Source organism: Jaculus jaculus, chromosome 2 (assembly GCF_020740685.1).
Source record: "Jaculus jaculus isolate mJacJac1 chromosome 2, mJacJac1.mat.Y.cur, whole genome shotgun sequence".
NCBI classification, from domain to species: domain Eukaryota; kingdom Metazoa; phylum Chordata; class Mammalia; order Rodentia; family Dipodidae; genus Jaculus; species Jaculus jaculus.
In genome coordinates this window covers 105,037,290-105,057,672 of record NC_059103.1, presented here as the reverse complement: position 1 = coordinate 105,057,672, position 20,383 = coordinate 105,037,290, and the positions used below count along the sequence as shown (strand labels likewise).

Genomic DNA, 20,383 nt, shown 5'->3' with positions numbered 1-20,383 from the left:
TCTCTGTGGTGCTCATAAGGCAAGCAGTGAGTTCTCTGAGTCTCCCTGAGGGAGGTGAGAGAGCAACTGTGAAGTAACTGGTCTCTGGCTCCTCCAAACTGCTTGCTGGTCATTGTTTAAAGCTTGTGGAAAACCAAAGCCAGAAGCCTTTGAATTCCTTTCTGTTGATGAAGGCAAGTAAGAAGAGCTACCTTCCATCTACCTTTTGGTTTTTTTCACATTTCCAGAGGCTTGAATTCAGATTCAGAAGGAATCCTTAGCCTGTGTTTCCTGCTGTCTTCCTCCCATCTACCCTACAACATGGCACTGCTTAGGTGGCGTGTATAGTTTACATTTCCACTCAACGAAAAATCTATGTTTCATCACTTCTCAGCCTTTTGGCTAATATCAAATGTAAAAATCTATGTTTCAAAACTATAGTTTTATTTCCTTAAGGTAACTAACTAGGTGTTAATTGCTAATTTCTGGGTGAGAATATCATATTAGATAGGAATTATCTAGGGAGATATCTGTCTGACATGCTTTTGCAGAATAATAAAGCTATGACATTGTTTGCTGACATGTTGGATGCTTGAAGGAGCAAGCTGAGGCACAGAATCCAGTACCCCCCCCCCCCAATTGTTCTGCATTAGCTTGTGAGCTATTGAGCCATCTCTGGTTTCTCTTGGTAATTGTCACAGTGCTGTGCAGATCATTTTCTGGTCCTTGGAATGAAATGAACAATCCAAATCTACATATATGACCTTCCTCTAGTCAAGACTATTGACCCCAGCTATACTGCACCTATTCGACTCTTATTGCTGCTGCCCATTCAAATTTTATTCTTTCCCATTGTTTTTTATTTCTTTTCATGCAATGATCTACTTCTTGAATATTGTTAGGTATTTGACAGGCAAATAGAATTTAATGTACTTTGATAAAATTGTTCCATTTTTAGCATTCAACAGAGGTTACAACAGAATGTTTGAGGTGAGACAAGCATTTGCTAGCAGCATGACTACTCAGGTGTGGAAGTGTGGAATTGTCACACAGACTTTCTTTTACATCAGCTTTGGAGTACTGTTCTAGGAATTGTGTCACAGCAATGGTCTAGACCTAGAGAAGATTCCATGACTTGGTAAGTGTCATAGGGATAATCCAGAGCTCTCTGTGTCATTCTTTTTTATTCATGTTCTAATTTTGGAAGTGTTAAGTTAGCATTTCAGAGTTACCGCTCATTACACACAACATAGCATAATAGCAGTAAGGGCACGCCACTATGAGAAAATCTGCCACATTTCCTTTGAGTTACTAAGAAATTCCTTGGGGAGTTCTCTGATTTATATGTTCTCTAGTGTAAACACAACTCTATCCAAATGCTAAGAAAACACAGTGGACAGAGAGGTAGAGGAGGAAGACTTTGCACACAAGAGCTATCATATGTATGTTAAGGGAAGAAGATCTCTCCACTGAGTTTCAGTGACTAAAGTTTCAGAAGATAGAAAACACGTCACAGAAGACATTTTTCTATAGTGGGACAGATGACCTATGTCAAAGGACTAGGAAAGACAGCTGAGTACTCCCAAGTTCCCCAGCTGGGCCTCAAGAGTCTCACTTTGATTTTAAACATTTGCTTAAAAAATGATTTCATCGGAATGTCAGTTTCTTTTGGAAAGCTTGCATAAGAATTTTATTGATTATGTTTCCAAAGCTCAGGATCATTGATGCTTTCCAGCCAGTGCTCTGGATTCTGTGCTCTGGAGGAGGCAGAAGTCTGCTTCAAGGAAAGGCAGCTGGACAGTCTCAGAAGGTCAGAATGGTACGGATACTGGAATAGAAAATAAAAGATTGTTTTCACATTTTCATAATTCACACTCACCATGTGAGTGAACAAAACACATGATGTACACCACAGAAAATGCATCTGTGTTCCCAGCCACTCCACTCCCTTCCCTGTGCATGAAGGCCAAGTGAGGAGAAAAGCAATCCATTCTGATCAGCTCTCTCTTATGTTTCCTCCAGTCCTGCCCCACTACCCCCCCCACATGTGCACAAACAAAAGAATTGTAACAATGGGTAATACAACATGTAATAGGCTCTTGCTATTTGTCATGCCTTTAGTAGAAGCTTTTCAAGTATTATCTCACTTAAAACTCAACCTGAACAACAACACTATGAGGCAGGCTCTCATATCATTCCCATTGCAGAGGTCATAAAAATGGAGACTTCGTTTTGTAACTTGTCCTGGGTCACATACACCTACATGCAAGGAACTCTGAGTTTTTCTGATCCCTTCTGTTTTCCTGTTAGCCGATCCTCTAACCACAAAAGAAAACTAAAGTTTACCTCTTTCCAGAGCGAAGCAAGTCAAATCCTTCGTTTATTTTTTCAAAAGGTAAAACATGGGTTATTAATGGTTCCAATGGAAACTTCTTGGCTAAAAAGTCAGCCACAAGTTTGGGAACAGAATCTTTACTCTTAAAGCCTGAAAGGCAAATAATCATTATTTGAGTCGAGCAGTGTAAGTGGGAATATTAGGAGAATGAAAAGAGCTCATAGCAATGCTTGTATTCCAAACAGGTACATAACAGACATAGTGCTTCAAATGTCCTTTGCATGACTTTACATTTTCACAACACACTGCCCTGATAAACTAAAGTCCTTCCCTTGCGTGAGCTCCCTTACTGATTCTTTCCTAGATAGCACAGATACTCACACCCAAAGCCAATTTCCAAATTAAGCAGATATCCATATTTGGGCAATGTCTGAATTGTTGTTTAGATTTCTGTGTCCTGTGAGGAATTCTGAGGTCTTATGTAGTCACCAGTATGAAAAGAGCCAGTGCTGAAAGGTGCTACTTCTTGTAGACTCTGGAGAAAACTGTCTTGGGATTTTCTATATTTATTTGTTTTGGTGGCTACAGATAAAACAGGGACTTTAATTTGTTTTCACCACATTGCCTTTCAAAACCTGACCTTATGGGAAGTGGGTGTTAACAATAACCTGATGCACACAGGTAACTTCTTACCACCAAATATTGCTCCTTTCCAGGTGCGTCCAGTTAGCAGCTGCATAGGACTTATTGATAGAGTCTGTGTACCAGGAGGCACCCCCACAATGACACTTACACCACATGACTCTTGACAGCATAACAGCGCAGAAGTCTGAAATAAAAACCAATATTTAGCATTCTTACTCACTGTACAGTTTCATGTACTATGGACATAGTTGGATGGAGACTGTGTGGAGGGAAGAAATTATATCTTTCATTGCTACATTCCTCATTGTGCCTGGGATGTTTCAAAAATGCTTAAAAATTATTTTTTGAATGAAGGAGTAGATGGATGAATTTATGTATATTTAATTCTTATAATCAATAAAAAGTAAATATCCATGGTGGCTCACACCTTTATTCCCAGCACTCAGAAGGTAGAGGTAGGAGGATTGCCATGAGTTCAAGACCACCCTGAGAATACAACTTGAATTCCAGGTCAACCTAGACTAGAGTGAAACCCTACCTTGAAAAACCAAAAAAAAAAAAAAAAAAAAGGTAAATACCATTACAAAAATGAGTAAAACTTGTGACCTCTAAAAAGGATACTGTTTGATCATCACATAATCCCAAGACAATCTTTGGGTTGGTTCATTGAGTTTTCACTTATTCATTAAGTAGGTGTTTTGAACCTAGTACTCTGAGCTGGGTATTTTGGTGGTAAGCAAGATACAATGATCACATGATCAAAAATTGCCTCTTGAGCTGGGCGTGGTGGTGCATAATTTTAATCCTAGCACTCTGTAGGCAGAGGTAGGAGGATCACTGTGAGTTCAAGGCCACCCTGAGACTACATAGTGAATTTCAGGTCAGCCTGGACTAGAGTGAGACCCTACTTCAAAAAACCAAAAAAACAGAACTGTTCCAAAAGTTGCCTCTTGTCCACTTAGCCATCTCTATCCTACAGTTCATACCCACAATGGACACATGTTAGATGCTTTTTTTCAAGTCTTTAATGTTGTATGGGCTTTAACAAAGTATTTATGTCTTTAGGTATTTATTTACTTATTTATTTACACAGATGTGTGTGGTGTGGTGCTTGTGTAGAGGTCAGAACTCAAATTCCAGGAGATGTGTTACACCTTCTTTGAGACAGGGCCTCTTGCCATCGCTAACAATATTTGACACAAAGTTGCTCATTATTCTGTTTGGCTCATGATGACAATTGGAAAAAAAACAACCAGACTGCTTAGTTTAAAATATTGAATAATATTTGAGACAAATGTGGAAGAAAATAAAATTTGCCAGCTTAAGATCAGAACTTGTATGTATGTATATATACATACACATATACATATACATATATACATATATACATACATACATACATACATACATATATATATGTATGTATGTATGTGTATATATATGTATGTATGTATATATGTTTGTTTTTTGAGGTAGGGGTAGGGTCTCACTCTGGTCCAGGCTGACCTGAAATTAATTATGTAGTCTCAGAGTGGCTTCGAGCTCACGGCAATCCTCCTACCTCTGCCTCCCGAGTGCTGGTATTTTGTATTTATATTTGCTTGGTGAATGGTTGTTACTAAAAATCAAAGTTAATTTGCAATGACTCAAGAAACAAACTGTTCCTCATTATGGGAGAATTATAACTTGAAATAAATGTTCTTAGCTGACAGAAGGATTTCTGTTTAAGTACCGTATGTGAACCAATTGTGCCACTGGAGCTTCACAGAATGATTTCTCAGAACAATAAATTATACAACCCAAGCAACAAGCAGAGGATGGAAAAATCATCATTGTGAACATATATTTACATGTAATATTTATATTCTGCTGCCAGAAGCTTTCTCTAGAAGGCAGAAGTAGCAACCTCAAGTACATACCATGGTGTCCAGCCGACCAATGACTTCGAATGAAAAGTCCACACCCCCATCAGTCATTTCCTGAAGCACCTCCTGGATAGGTTTGTTGTAGTCTTGAGGGTTGATGCACTCAGTGGCACCTAGCTCCTTGGCCTTTGCAAATTTGTCTTTGTTGATGTCCACTGCGATGATCCTGGCTGCGCCCGCAGCTTTACAGCCTATGATGACAGACAGGCCAACTCCACCCAGGCCGAACACAGCACAACTGGAGCCTTTTGTGACCTGTTTCCAGAAAATATAAAAACAAAATAGTCATTCTTAGGAAGTACCCAAACTGTATAAAGTGTCATGCTTTATCTGATATCATGAGGTACTCAGACTTCATTCCCACTTGCTATCAAGCCTCTTTTTGGCTATAGTTACTTCATGTTTGAATTGAAAGGGTTGAACCAGGTAAGTGGGTCTCAAACCTTGCTACATATTAGACTTATCTGGAGAGGTGTGTTATACAGATCACAGCTCATACCAATCAAATGAGAATCTGTGAGGTGGAATTTCTAGGTCATCCCAATGTGGAACCCAAGTTGGGACCCAGTGGAATGAATGATTTTCAAGCTCTAAATATCAATGACTCTAATCTTCAAGAGACTCTCAATAGCATAAATCCATTGAAAGTATCTTATACATACACAGAAGCAATTTAGGATAAATAAAATGAGTAGTCAGTGTTACTCTAGGAAACTAAAAAATAATCCAATCAGAATCATTAACTCTGTTCATGGTTCATTAATTCTTAGTCACATCAAGGTAATGAGAGCAGAAGTTAGCTGTGAAAAATAAGAGTCATCCTCCACTTACAGCAAAACCTAAACAGAGAATGACAGGTCATGTTAAGAAAACATAGCTTGTAGCCTGGCATGGTGGTGCACGCCTTTAATCATAGCACTCGGGAGGCAGAGGTAGGAGGATTGCCATGAGTTCGAGGCCACCCTGAGAGCACATTGTGAGTTCCATGTCAGCCTGAGCTAGAGTGAGACACTACCTCAAAAAACCAAAAAAAAAAAACAAGGAAAGAAAGAAAGAAAATATAGCTTGAGACCAATGTAATTTTTGTGGGTCTTTATCCCTGATCTTTAAAATGAATAAATGAATAATACTGTAACAAAAAGCTGATCTATATTTTAATAATGAATGAAACCCACTAATATGAGAATTCTTGGTGTCTGCTTGTAGGTAGGCTCATTTTAGACCAACTGCTAAAACAGATGAGGCAATCACACACAAGACTTAATTGTATTTGGGGCTAAAATTACAGAAATTGGGAAGTGATAGGCTCTATGCTGCTTTAATTATGTAAAGACTATTTAATAAACCTAATCTCCTGTCCTAAGAAAGCTCATTGTTATTTTCCCTGAGGGGTGTGCATTTCCTTATGCATTCTCCAAATATCATTAAATGCTATGAGTATAATCTTTCTACCTTACTTAGAAAGCCTCACAGCTCATGATTATGATTAACAATGATAACTACTATGTACTATGGTTTCAGATTCAATGGCAAAATTGAGAAATATGTTCTAGTCTCTGCTTTCATAGTAAAAATTTAGGGCAAATAGCCTTTGAGGTTTCTAGATCTTAGTTTCATAAAATGCAAAATAATGGGCTGAAGAGATAGCTTAGTAAAGTACTTGCCTCACAAACATGAGGGCCTGAATTTGCTTGCCAATATCCATGTAATATGTTAGGTAGTGGTACACACACATGCCTGCACTCCCAGTGTTGGGGAGATAAAAACAGGTGGATCCATGGAGCTTAATGGCCAGCTAGTGTAGCCTAAGTATTGGCCTCCAGGTCCATAAGAGACCCTATCTCTAAAGGAAGTGGACAATATACCTAAAGAATAATGCATTCAAGCCTCCACACACACGCATGGGCACCTCCCCGCACCCTACACATATGAACAGTAAATTTGAATACACACAAAAATGAAAGACATACTAGATTTTCACTCTTTGGGAGAGACAAGGTTTTCAAAAACGACTGTCTGAACTGTATACAAAGTATGGGTGATTGTGTATGTGTGCCCATGTGTGTGTGTTCATGGTGGGGGAGAAGATATGCAGGTAGATCTCATGACCAGTGGAATCAGCGTGTTTCTAAAGAAGCATTGCTTTCTTCCTGGGATCCACAGAGTGGTGACCCTGGATTGAGAGGTGTATCAGGAAAGGCTTCATGACACGCTTGAAATCCTGGGAGTAAAAGCCAACCTTCACTGCATTTATTTTGTCTGTGTCAGAACCCAACAGAACATACACTGATTAGTTTCAGATTAGTTTCTCTCTAATTATAGAATGATCATCTAAATGAGTTCCTGATCCTAAAATGTAGTCAATACATAAAGAAGAAAATAGAGTAACTATTGAAGGGAAATTATTTTTCTTAGCTAAGTAGCAATAGCATGTTTACCTGTAATAAACAGATGAAATTTCTAAAACATCCTTTCAAATTTCTCCTGGAATTACTTCTCTATTAATAATTGAATCAACACCGCAAACCTCTGAACATGCTGTATTCTTTGGTGCCTGTGAGCAATTGCTTCCCACGAGGCTCCTGACTGTGAGGGTAGTTGCGTTGGGGGCCACGGTCCATCTTACCTTGGCAACTTGGACTGCGGAGCCGTAACCAGTGGAGAACCCACAGCCGATGAGGCAGACTTTCTCCAGGGGCGAAGCTGCGTCGATTTTGGCTACTGCGATCTCATCTACCACGGTGTACTGCGCAAAGGTGCTGGTGCTGATGAAGTGGTTGATGGGCTTCCCCCTGCAGGTGAATCTGCTGGTGCCATCCAACAAGGTCCCCCGTGGGTTTTTCAAACTGGTTAGACACAGACACGTGATGGATATGAAACCCGAGCACAACCAATGCGCAAGCTTAGAAACTGCAGGAAACTGCTAGAAACCTACTTGCTTTTTGCACAGTAGTTGCTTTCCGGGTGCTTGCACAGTCTGCATTTTCCACACTGGGGGCTGAAGAGCGGGATGACTTTATCACCTGGAGGAGGACAGAACAAAATTTACTTAACTTTCTATCCAGGAATTAATAACACAAGAAGGTAAAACTTACATGTAGAGGAATGGAATGGGTCTTTGGGAAAAGTCTCCAAGAGATAGGGTCCAATCATACTTACGTCGTTGGTCACTGCCTGCCAACTGCTGTTATACGTGTGGGTTCATATACATTCAAGAGTAGCAAAGAGGCAAGGAAAATGTAGGAAACAACATGAACCAAAATGTTGAATTTCCTCTGGATTAACAATTAGGTGTGTGCCTTGGTTTTTCCTGGTGGCTTTGCCACATCTTCTTGTTCACTCCCCAATTAATCAAACCTTGAACACTCTCACTGTGCATATAAATATAAATTATAGTGCTGGATGTTGGGAGAGCTGATATTTTGTATAGTAGTTTAAACTAAAATACACAGAAAATAATAAAGAATATAATACATATTTTTACATAAAAACATACTTTTATGTAAAAGTTTATGGTTTAAACTTTTATGTAAAAGGTTATGGTTTAAAATGAAAAAGAATTCTGATAAAGTGCTCTTTTTTGTTTTTTGAAATAAATCAAATATACTTATTATGAAGTGAGCACTTTTTAAATCATCCTGTTTTTTTTTTTTTTTGAGGAAAACTAATAAAAATGTGATAAGATTCTAGAAATTGCTTTGAAAACATTCAACTCTTAACAGTGAATTGGTATTTTCCTTTTTGTTTTGGTGTGTGCACACACATGCAGTATGTGATGTCTGTGTGTATATTGCATGTGCATGTGTGCAAATGTGTGTGCCATGTCCACATGCATGTGAAGGACTCCTCTATTGCTCTTCCACCTTATTTTCCTGACACACAGTCTATCACTGAACCTAGAAATCTCCATTTTTTTTAAGTTGGATTGGCTGAGCAGAGAGCCTCCAGTGATCTTCTTGTCTTTGCGCCCTCAGCATTGGGATTATAGAGATGTGTGGCCATGCCTGCCCATTTAAGTGGGTGCTAGGCATCAAACTCAGGTCTACATGCTTCCATGGTAAGTGCTCTTCCACACTGAGCCATCTCTGTAGCCCCAACATATTTTCTTTTAGAGTAAAAACTGACTCCCAGTTGTTTTTATATAATAATGTACGCATTATCTATTTTTCCTGCTGTAGGGAGCATAGGAGTGCAATGTAAGGTGACATTTTATTATTTCTTTCAACTAAAGGAAATACGAACTTCAACTAAATTATTTATTCTCTAATTTTCTATTCACAGTTTAATTATTTGGAAGCAAGCAGAGTGGATATACTGGGTAAAGTGATCTTTTTAGAATTATACGTATTTTTCATTTTTTATTTATGTTACCTATCAGAAAATGGCTGACCTACTGTTTTATGACTTTTATGTGGGGATGCTAGCATGGAAGTTTTTTTATTCATCTTTTACCTTTGCAAATATATTAACAATTAAATTAACTTAAATTAACTCATGGGTAATAAAATAATTAGTAATTTATAGCAACGACTTTTAATCATGTGGAAAGTTAATGAAAATGCCACTGTGGCTGGCTACTTTCTGCTGTCATTTCTTCTTATCTAGTCTGTGCTGTTTGCTCTGTGGTCAAGAAAGAAAGCCCCACAGGAAGAAGGAATGAATGAATGAGGAAGCTCCACTTTTCACCCAAGAACAGGCCATGCTGACCCAGTCAGCCTCACAGCCTTCACTCTGTAAGCTTAGCCCCGTTTCCAAACAGTGGTCTAAAGACCTACAGTTTACACTTGCATTTTGTTCCTGGTCCCATTTGTAGTTCTGATTGGTTCTAGAAAAAAGACAGGGTTTGGCAACACTTGCATGGATGCTGTTAGCGTATGAACTCCTTCCTGACAGCCACTGTATCTCTAGACCTCAGTCCCGAGGCTCTAATCTGACCCCTGGCATCAATGACTAGGTGAAGGCAGTATGACTGAGTCAGGCAGGAAGATGGGAAGCGGGAGCCTGTGATGGTTTGATTCAGGTGTCCCCCATAAACTTCGGTGTTCTGAATGCTAGGTCTCCAGCTGACAGCAATTTGGGAATTTAATCCTCCTGGAGGCAGTGTATTGTTGGGGGTGGGCTTATGGGTGCTATAATCAGCTTCCCCTTGCTAGTGTTTGGCACACTCTCCTGTTGCTGTTGTCCATCTGATTTTGGCCAGGAGATGATGTCTACCCCCTGCTCATGCCATTGTTTTCCCCTGCCATCATGGAGCTTCCCCTCCATTCTGTAAGCCAAAATAAGCCCTTTTTGTCCCACAATCTGCTCTTGGTCAGGTGTTTTCTGACAGCAATGCGATCCTGACTTCAAAGAGCTAGTCTAGAGCCTGATCCAACTTTTACAGTTCTCACAGCTTCAGTTTCCTCATATCCTGGGATACTGAACCCAAACACAAGCCCTGACAGTGACTTCTGTACCTGGTTTGACTGTAGTTACTCCCTCTCCAATGCTCTCCACAATGCCAGCTCCCTCATGGCCTATAATTGCAGGAAGAGGGGTGAGGAAGTTTCCAACAATCGCATGGTCATCTGAGCGACAGATTCCTGTGGCTACCATCTACAGACCAGAGAGAAGATGATTAGATCTACCAAAGATCATGGTGCTCAGAGGATTGAACAAACACTATTATTTATTTATTTATTTATTTTTGTTTTTTTGAGGTAGGGTCTTGCTCTAGCCTAGGCTGACGTGGAATTCACTATGTAGTCTCAGGTTGCCTTGAACTCACAGCCATCCTCCTACCTCTGCCTCCCGAGTGCTGGGATTAAAGGCGTATGCCACCACACCAGGCTGAACAGACACATTTTTATGACATTGTGCTTAAAATGGAGCATGGAGGGGTCTTGCTAATAATTCTTACTCTTTCCAAAGGAAAATATTCACTTTATTTTCAAGATTCTCATATGCTTTCATCTATCTTCTTTTCCCAAATTAAGCAACTTAGGATAATTGATCCCATGAAATTATTTATCCTATATTTGTTGTTTTATAATATATAAAGTGAATGCTATTTTATGAAAGTGGAAATTGGAAATTAACACCAGGAAAATATCTAATATTAACTGATTTTGAAATCATTTTGCTTTTATACAAGCTCATGAATATTTTTTAAAGTTTTATTAGGATTATGATACATATTTTCCTTAGTCACTTCAAAAAGTTAAACATATATATATCTATCTATCTATCTATCGGGGAGCTGACCTAGGATTTACTATGTAGTCTCATGCTGAACTCAAACTCACAACAATCCTCTTAGTTCTGCCTCCTGAGTGCTGGGATTAAAGGCATGCATCACCACACCTAGCTAACGATTTATATTTATAGCTAGCTTTACAGAAACTGTAATTCATTGTCTGGATAATCATGTAAAAGGACTATTAATGATTTCTGGTTGTTTCCATTTTGAATAGCTTTTTTAAAACTTAAATTTAAATAGAAGTTGGAAAAGAGTTTCACCTTAATGCGAACTTCATGAGCCTTGGGAGGTGCAACTTCTATATCTTCGATGGAGAGGGGCTTCCCTGTCTCCCACAGTATAGCTGCCTTGCATTTAATTACCTGGAAAAGAAGAATGGTGATGCTCGTGAAGTCATGGGTTATGCCTTTTCTACTTTATACATGCAATATCAATCCCCAGGTCTGGCACCCAAAAGATGTTACATAGAAATGAACACTTATGTATTACAAGAATGAAAATAAATTTGTAATAAATATTTCATTTATTAATTTGAGAGAGAGAGAAGGAGAGAATGGAAGAGGCAAATAGAGATAGAGTGGGTACACGAGAGCCTCCAGCCACTGCAAACAAGCTCCAGATGCATGTGCCCCCTTGTGCATCTGGCTTTACATGGGTACTGGGGAATGGAACCTGGGTCCCTAGGCTTTGCAGGCAAGTGGCTTAATGTCTAAAACATCTCCTCAGCCCTGAAAATGCCTTTTAAAAACATGTGAAACCTTAACACAAGGACAAAAAAATGTAATTGAATGTCATGCACTGAGATGAAGTGGAATATATAGTTTTTGAAGCCATCTTTTACAAAAACTTGGGCATGGGTTGTGCATGTTTGTATGCATGTGCACATGTGTGGATGTCAGAAGGCAACTTTTGGGTGTTGGTCCTTGCTTTCTACCTCACTTTTTGAGGCAAGGTCTGTTTCTGTCATTATTGCTCATTGCTGCTTTTGCTCAGTAGTCTGCAAGCTTTCAGGAAATACTGTCTTCTGTTACCATCAGCTAGCTGGAATGACAGAAGTAGGCCATGGCAAGCTGGGCATAGTGGTGCACGCCTTTAATCCCAGCCCTTCGGAGGCAGAGGTAGGAGGATTGTCATGAGTTCAAGGCCACCCTGAGACTCCATAGTGAACTCCAAGTCAGCCTGGGCTAGAGTGAGACCCTACCTCAAAACAAACAAACAAACAAACGAACAGGCCTGCCATGGCTTCCAGCTTTTACATGAAACCTGGGATCTAATAGTACTCTGACTTCAGTGGCAAGTATTTTATCTGCTGACCCATCTGCCCAGCACCACATTGAGGTCATTTTTATGTATTTGTTGTTTTGCCTCCAAAGGTGTTTATTCCAAATTCCCAATAATATTCTGAAATTGCTTATTTAGCCACAACTTGTGGCTTGTAAATTTAATTCTAAATTACAATCATGAGTATATTTTTTAGTGCTGGGTACTGAACCCGGAACCTTATTTATACTAGACAAGTGCTGCATCACTGAACTGCATCCCCAAGCCTTGGTTCTTGTGGGAGGGTCTGAACCTTGATCCTTCTTTTTAACTTCCCTGGTCCTGAGATTTCAGGAACGCAGTGCCATGCCTGACAAACATTATCATTACTTTCCTGTGTAAACACAAACCAAAAATAATCACAGAGCTGTAACTGACCATTGCATCTAAGAGCATTGATTACCTATTATATAATTTTGTTTTATGAATTCACTATTTCTTCTAAGCTAAATTTAGTTTCTGCTTCTTTTTACTATTCTTATTTTGAAATGAAATATGGCTTTCTAAAGACTAACCAGTAATGAATGAGTGAATCTAATAGAATATTGGTAACTGGCAATTTATGTTTCCAGGGAATCTTAGCATCATAGGATTGCTATGTCACACAGTGTATATAGAAATCTCAGAAATTCTCAACATTGTTATTGTGAGCTGTGGTACTGTTTGACTCACTCCTAAGATAGCCCATGTACTGGCAGAAATGCAGGCTTAACAATTAATTAAACCATAATTGCACAGTTGGATTAATTGCACTGCATGACTGCATGTGCTTCTCTGCCTTAAGCAGATTAAACAAATAAGTATAAATCTATGGAAAACTTAGAACCAAATATTCATATTCTCATAGCTAACAAGTGATTTAATTTTTATAATTAATGTTTTTTGTAAAATTAGGAGATTTTCAACAGACAAAACACTGTTCTATAGAATTTCTATAGAAATTTCAAGAGTTGCTCAATGAACTTCTCTTAACTTCGCAATTTGCATATTGACAGTCTTTCTTACCTTTGGTGAATCTAATACTTTGAAATCGGCATGCCTTTTGTCAAAAATTTTGTAGAAAGGTTAGAAAGATATTTCAAAGTTCTCTAAATCAAATTCCTCTCATAAAACTCTTGTCAGACTTAACTTTCTTGTTTCATAAAAAGACTATGATTACAAAGTATCACAGTTTAAATTATTTGTATCTTAATATAACTAAAGGTTTTTGATTAAATACCTTTTTAACTTTAAACGTTAGTCACAATTGGCTTGGAATAAATTCTCACTGCACTGCAAATTTAACATAGGAAAAAAAACTTCAACAGACCCAGATTCTTATGTTTTGTTAAATATTTTAGTAATGCTTTATTTCCATTTTAGTTCAATATACATCATACATGATAGAATATATCATACTTTGTATTTCATTGCATATCACTTCTAATTTAGGTATCAGTTTGAGCTGATCCATCAAAATCATGTCTTTTGTATGCTAATAAGAATATATTTTCAACAGTAAGATCTTTTTTTTGCTTACTTTTCCTGCTGTGCTCATGTTGCTGTATCCTCTCTGCAGACCAGGAGACAGATGGATCTCTGTGGACTTCTCAGCACAAGTACACATATTTTGTTTGCTAGAGTGTCAGCTGGTCCCACATGTGATCTAGATTTTTAAGCCACACCCATCAGATTCATAAGGCACTGAACTCTTATGCAAAACTTGATTTTGCAATGTGACAATTTTACACATTTTGTTTTCATTAGGTTAAATATTTTCTTACACAGCTTTTCTCCCCCTCTTTCAGTCCACTTTCCCACTCTCACTTGCACTGAGGTCAGAGTTCTGCTTTTCTCTTTTTGTTTATTTTCACTTATTTATTTGACAGCAACAGACAGACAGGGAGGAAGGGAGAGAGACAGAGAAAAAGAGAGAGAGAGGGAGAGAGAGAGAGAGAGAGAGAGAGAGAGAGAGAGAGAGCGCACTAGGGCTTCAGCCACTGCAAACAAACTCCAGATGCCTGTGCCCCCTTGTGCATCTGGCTTACGTGGGTCCTAGGGAATCGAGCCTCGAACCAGGGCCCCTAGGCTTTGCAGACAAGTGCTTAACCACTAAGCCATCTCCAACTCCAGCCCAGAGTTCTGTTTTTCTTGTCAGCTGAAAGCTGTAACATTCAATACATGTGGTGGGTGCAGTTAGAAAGGAGGAGGAGTGAGGAGGCAGAATAAATAATAAAGAATAAAGGAGGGTAGACAGCGCTTTGGGCAGAGGATTGTGTTCTCCTTCTCTTCATAGTGTGGCAGAGAGGCAGACACCCAGTCATTTCCAGTAAAGGTGCTCACTCCCCAGGCCTTTCTGCTGATCAGCAGCAGTCATTATGCACTCGTGTTAGTCATGGTCCAGGGGTGGCAGTCATGAGGAAAAGATGGCCTCTGTGCCTGCCAAGAGGCCATGGTTATAGTGTGCCCCTTAGGATTGTTCTTGGTGTAATTTCCTTATCTGTAGGATGAAGATGAATAACGGTATCATGTTAAAACTAATGTAAATACGATCCATGTAAAATACCTCTCATGTAGCCTGGTAGATAGAATCCTCAATGAGTAATAGCTACAATTGATGAAAACAGGCTTATAATATATTTGGGGAGAGAGGCTGCAGGTAAGCAAGGCAGCCTGCATACTGAGTCTATATCAAGGGGTCATTGTGACAGACTCAGAAGAGGCTTTGTATAGAACAGACACTTGAGTTAGAAGCTAAAGAATGACTGTTCTATAAATTGGACAAAAAATTCAATTGGACATTTCTGTTGTCCTTTATTTAATGTCATGAACTCAGGAAAGAGAATTTGAGTTTGAATTTTATTTTCTTGAGTTTTCTACTAGTTCTCAGGGGCCACACTGCTTATAACGTCTTAATTAGATATAGTCTATTAATACACATTGTATATTTCTGTAGAGTTGTCAAGGAAACAATCGTGTCTAACTTTAATTATGCGAGTTTAGAGTCATATAAGAATCACATGTTCATGGAACAGGCATCTCCTCTATAGAATAGTCACCAGGATCTCCCATCTACCTTTATTTGTGGTAGTCTAGAGGGTAGTTAGGATTTCATTAGACCCAACACACTTGAAAGATTCACTGGATCTTTGTGCATAGAGAATAGTAGGTGGACATGGTAGAGTATCAGAAATAATTTGAAATCTTAATATTTGGTAGCTAATTCTTAATTTCATTGGAAATTATTGAAACCTATAACATTTCTAGAACTTTATTGGGTGTTTTCCTACATCAGCAAATATAACCCTAATAGTAACATGACAAGGAGAGTTAGCTCACCCATTTTACAGATGAGGTAAGAGAAGCTCAGAGATTCTATACCCCTAGATACCATAAGACAGACATATTGGCTTCTAGAATTGAACTGTATGTAGGCTGGCATTAAGGAGAATTTTATAGTATTTATATAGCAGGCAAATCCAAGAATGCAAAGGACAAGTGGGTGGCATGCTTTGAACAACTGGATATTGGAGGCACTGAAGGCTAATTAGCTATCACTCCCTCTCTCTCTTCCTTCCTCTGTTCCTCTCCCTTCTTTCCATTTTTCCTTCATTCTTTCTTTTCTCCTTCCCTCCCTCCCTTTCTTCCTTTCTCTTTTTTTTCTGTAAATGATCTTGGTCCATGAGTCTTTGGTTTTGAACTAGAGTCTCTCTACCACTCAATTCAGGTGTCCAGCCTGGGTTAGTGTCTGGCTATGAAGCATTCAGTTAAAATCAGACACCTGAGGGGCTGAGGAGCTTCTTTGGATAGTTACGTATTTGCAGCACAAGCATGAGAACCCAAGTCTGGATCTCCAGTACCCACATAAAAGCTGTGTGTGCTATAACCCCAGTGCCAGAAAGGTGGAGACAAGAGATCCCTGGGGTTCACTGGTCAGCTAGTCTAGCCAAATCAGTGATCTACAGCTTCAGTGAGAGATCCTGTCTCAAAAAATAAGGTATAGTCAACTGAGGAAGACAATGTTGATCCCTGGCTGCCTCACACATGTACACACACACATTTGCACACACACCCATTCACACATGAGCATCCACACACATGCAAACATACATAAACATTAGTGCACACCACACACACAGCAGACACACAAAGGATTGAGGTTATGCATGTATAGAAAGCTACACCATGTCAAAAAAAATGCTGTGAGGCTGGTAAGTGGAGGCCACAGAACCCTGACAGATCTTCCTGCCTCCAAAACTCGTGCTCTTTCTAGTGTTCTACTAAAAGTGTATGTGGCAGGCCAACATTTAAAACATTCAGCCATCCAGCCACAAAATTACTCTCCATATTTTGCAAAGCTTAAAAAATATAACTGGCAAGAACAAAAATCAGCAGATTCAAATTCATTATTTTATGGACCAAGGTTCTTAGCAAAGCAATGTGGATAATATTTACTAAAAAGGAATACTTACTCTTTTTTGCATAAAGAATCAAATACCTTTCAAGTATCATGAGTTAGGATGATCATTAAAAGTTCAGTTTACTGCTGGGCGTAGTGGTGCACACCTTTAATCCCAGCACACGGGAGGCAGAGGTAGGAGGATCGCCATGAGTTCGAGGCCACCCTGAGACTATATAGTGAAATCCAGGTCAGTCTGAAATAGAGTGAGACCTTCCTCGAAAAAAAAAAAAAAATTCAGCTTAGTAAACAGATACTGTAAGTCAAGGCTTTATTTAATGTTTTACTTTGATACTGAAGTCAAAGTTGGTGAGGCAGTGAAAATGGTCTCATTTCCCCTAGTTTAGAAAATGTATTGCCAACTTTGATTCTGGTTTTGATATAAAGAGAATGAAGAGAAGGCTGGAAATATTTGTTCCTAGATAACCCCATGAAAGGGCTCAGAAATAACCTCAGAGAAGCAAAAAAGCAAAGCTGTGCAATTGTTTTTGGCAGTTTCTTTTTGGTGAAACACGGAAAAATTTAAATATCCAGCAGATGTTTGAATGAAGTACTGTAAACAAGTATGATGAAGCTGCATACACAGTCATTTTTAAGGTAGTGCAGAAACAAAAGTGCTGTATGATCGCCTTAATATAACACAACTGATATGAATTGTACCATGTTGACAATGTATACAATAAAATGTGAAATACACATGTAAGGAACAATCTATAAATTGAAAATACAGATCAAGAATGAATGGTGAGTTTTCATAAGATAACACTGTTTCCAGTGACCATCACATTATATCATAATAGTTTTCAAAATTTACCAGGTGATAAATTTTAAATGCTTTACTAAAATTTGCAAGCTTAATTCTTTATTTTTTTATTTTTAAATTCTTTTTTGGATTTTCGAGGTAGGGTGTTGCTCTGGCCCAGGCTGACCTGGTATTCACTATGTAGTCTCAGGGTGGCCTCGAACTCACAGCGATCCTTCTACTTCTGCCTCCCAAGTCCTGGGATTAAAGGCGTGCGCCACCATGCCCAGCAATTTTAATTCTTATTAGGAACTCATTATCAAAAGTCACACTTTGATTGAATTTACTTGTTCTTTAGGTGTTCAAGTTTTTGAGTTCTTTATGCATTCTGAATATCAATCCTCTTTAAAGTGAATACTTACCAGTTTTTGTTTTTTTTTTTTTTTTTTAATCTCCAGGCTGCATTCTCTTTACTGTCTTGTTTTCTATGCTATGCAGAACTTTCAATTTGACCCAATACCATTGTAACTTATTGCTATTATTTCTTGGATGAATGGAGTTCTATGCAGAAAGTAATTGCTTATGCCTCTATTTTTGAAATGTGTTTCCTTGAGTTTCCTCTAGCAGTTTCAAAATTTTAGGTTTTAGGTTACAACCTTTGATCCATTTTGAATTTACTTATTTTTTGTGCAGAGTGAGAAATAGGAATCAGGTTTCATTCTCCATGTGAAGATTCAGTTTTCCCAGCATCATCTGTAGAAAAAGCTGTTTTCTCCACAACGCATGTTTTCAGTACTTTTATTGAAAATCAACTGGCTATATCCCAATTCTCTATTCTATTCAGCTAATTACTATGGCTCTATAATATACTTTGAAATTCAATATCATGGTACCTCAGGCATTGCTCTTTTTGCTCAGGATTGCCTTTATTTTTTACAGCTCTACCTCTATCCCTACATATCTTCTTTTGGGCTGGCATGGGGTAAGGTTGGTATAATAGCCAGACCTATGATTTTTTAAAAAATATTTTAATTATTTATTTATGAGAGAGAAAGAGACAGATAAAGAGAATGGGCATGCCAGGACCTTTAGCCACTGCATAGGAACTGCAGATAAATGTGCCCCTTGTGCATCTGGATTGCATGCATCCTGGGGAAATGGTCCTTAGGTTTCAGAGGCAAATGCTGTAACCACTAAGCCATTTCCCCAGCCCCCAATACCTATATTTTTAAAAGAAACAAAGATGTGGGATGGAGAGATGGCTTAGAGGTTAAGGCATATAATATGCCTGTGAAGCCTAAGGACCCAGGTTTGATTCTCCAGGTCCCACGTGAGCCAGATACACATAGTAGTGCATGTGTCCGGAGTTCATTTGCAGTGGCTGGAGGCCCTGATGTGCCCATTTGCCATCTCTCCATCTCTCTCTCTCTCCCTTTCTCTGTCTCAAATAAATAAACAAAATAGATAAATAAAATGTTTTTTTTTAAAGTAACAAAGAAGAAACTTTAAATGTACTGACATGTTGCTTTTTGACATTAATTTAGGCTTTTTTTTCTAGTTATGTGAAGAATATCATTAGTATTTTGCTGATGATTGCATTGAACCTGTAGGTTGATTTTACTAACATGGCTATTTAACTATATTAATCCTGCTGCTTCTTTAATATTTGACATGTTTCCAACACTTTCTAGTTATTTTTTCAGTTTCTTCTTACAATGTTTTACAATTTTCATTTCAGAGGTATTATACTTCCTTGGTTAGAGTTCTTTCTAGGTTCTCCTTTCTTCAGGTTATCTGTCTACTTTTTTCAGGTATTATATGATTTCTTTTTCAGCAAGTTGGTTATTGCAATTCCTATTTTTATTTATTTACTTGCAAGGAGAGATAAATAGACAGATAGATGATAGAAAGATAGAGAACAAACTCCAGATGCACTCTCCACTTGTGCCTCTGACTTTACTTGGCCACTGGGGAATCAAATGCAGGTCATCAGGCTTTAATAGCCACCTAGGCTGAAGTTTTAAGTCAGTTCTAAGAGTCTTCTAGCAGGGCCCTTTAACGTGTCCATCTAGCCATTTTCATTTAGGATGATGATGATGATAATAATGATTATTTGGATTTTTAAAAGATTACTAAAAGGCATTTAGTAGTTCTTATTTTGTTTTCTCTTGATATTTTTGAATAATTTATCAACATTTCTTTCTTTTTTGCTGTAGAGGTTTGATGGTTTACTGCAGCTAGTTAGATCTGCTTTTTAGCATATCCATTGCACTGGATCTTGTTCAGACATAGTAAAGGGGGGAATCTTATAGTTAATCATGTGAACTGGAACACTTTTGAGAGTGGCACTGAGTTACTAATAATTACTTTGTAACAATAATAATTGTCTCTGTCAAACCAAGACACACTGCTATTCAGCTGTAAGTGTTTAAGTTATAAGCACAGGTTTTCTGTGGCAATGAGCTTGTCAGTCACTATATAAACATAATTCCTAATTTCTGATGTGTCTAGTTTGCTAAACAAAGTGACAGTACCTCTTATTATCATGAATCAAGGAAGTGAAAATACACAGGCTGATGATTTACAGGAGACTGGTAAAAATAGGAGCTCTTAGCTTTAGAAATCAAAGGTTTCATGGATAAGAGGCAGTTGGCCACTCTGACCATGTGCTCTGTTACACTGTATTTCTAAATGCTTTTCTGTCCACTCACTTCCTGTACCACTGTAAGTGAAAGTAAACTGCCTACAAAGGGCCTGCAGG

The 20,383-nt window shown here is 38.4% G+C and overlaps 1 protein-coding gene across 1 annotated transcript; it reads right to left on the bottom strand.

Annotated features, from left to right (window-relative positions):
• Window positions 1–1,286: 1,286 nt before the first annotated feature.
• On the bottom strand, window positions 1,287–14,007 carry LOC101616641 (alcohol dehydrogenase 1). The gene is made up of 9 exons (XM_004661638.2): window positions 13,962–14,007; window positions 11,383–11,484; window positions 10,341–10,479; window positions 7,820–7,907; window positions 7,511–7,730; window positions 4,879–5,139; window positions 3,008–3,143; window positions 2,326–2,464; window positions 1,287–1,807 (listed from the first exon to the last, which is right to left on the bottom strand). Exons 1-9 carry the CDS (start codon window positions 13,977–13,979, stop codon window positions 1,783–1,785), a joined length of 1,128 nt encoding a protein of 375 aa, XP_004661695.2. The 5' UTR covers window positions 13,980–14,007; the 3' UTR covers window positions 1,287–1,782.
• Window positions 14,008–20,383: the final 6,376 nt, after the last annotated feature.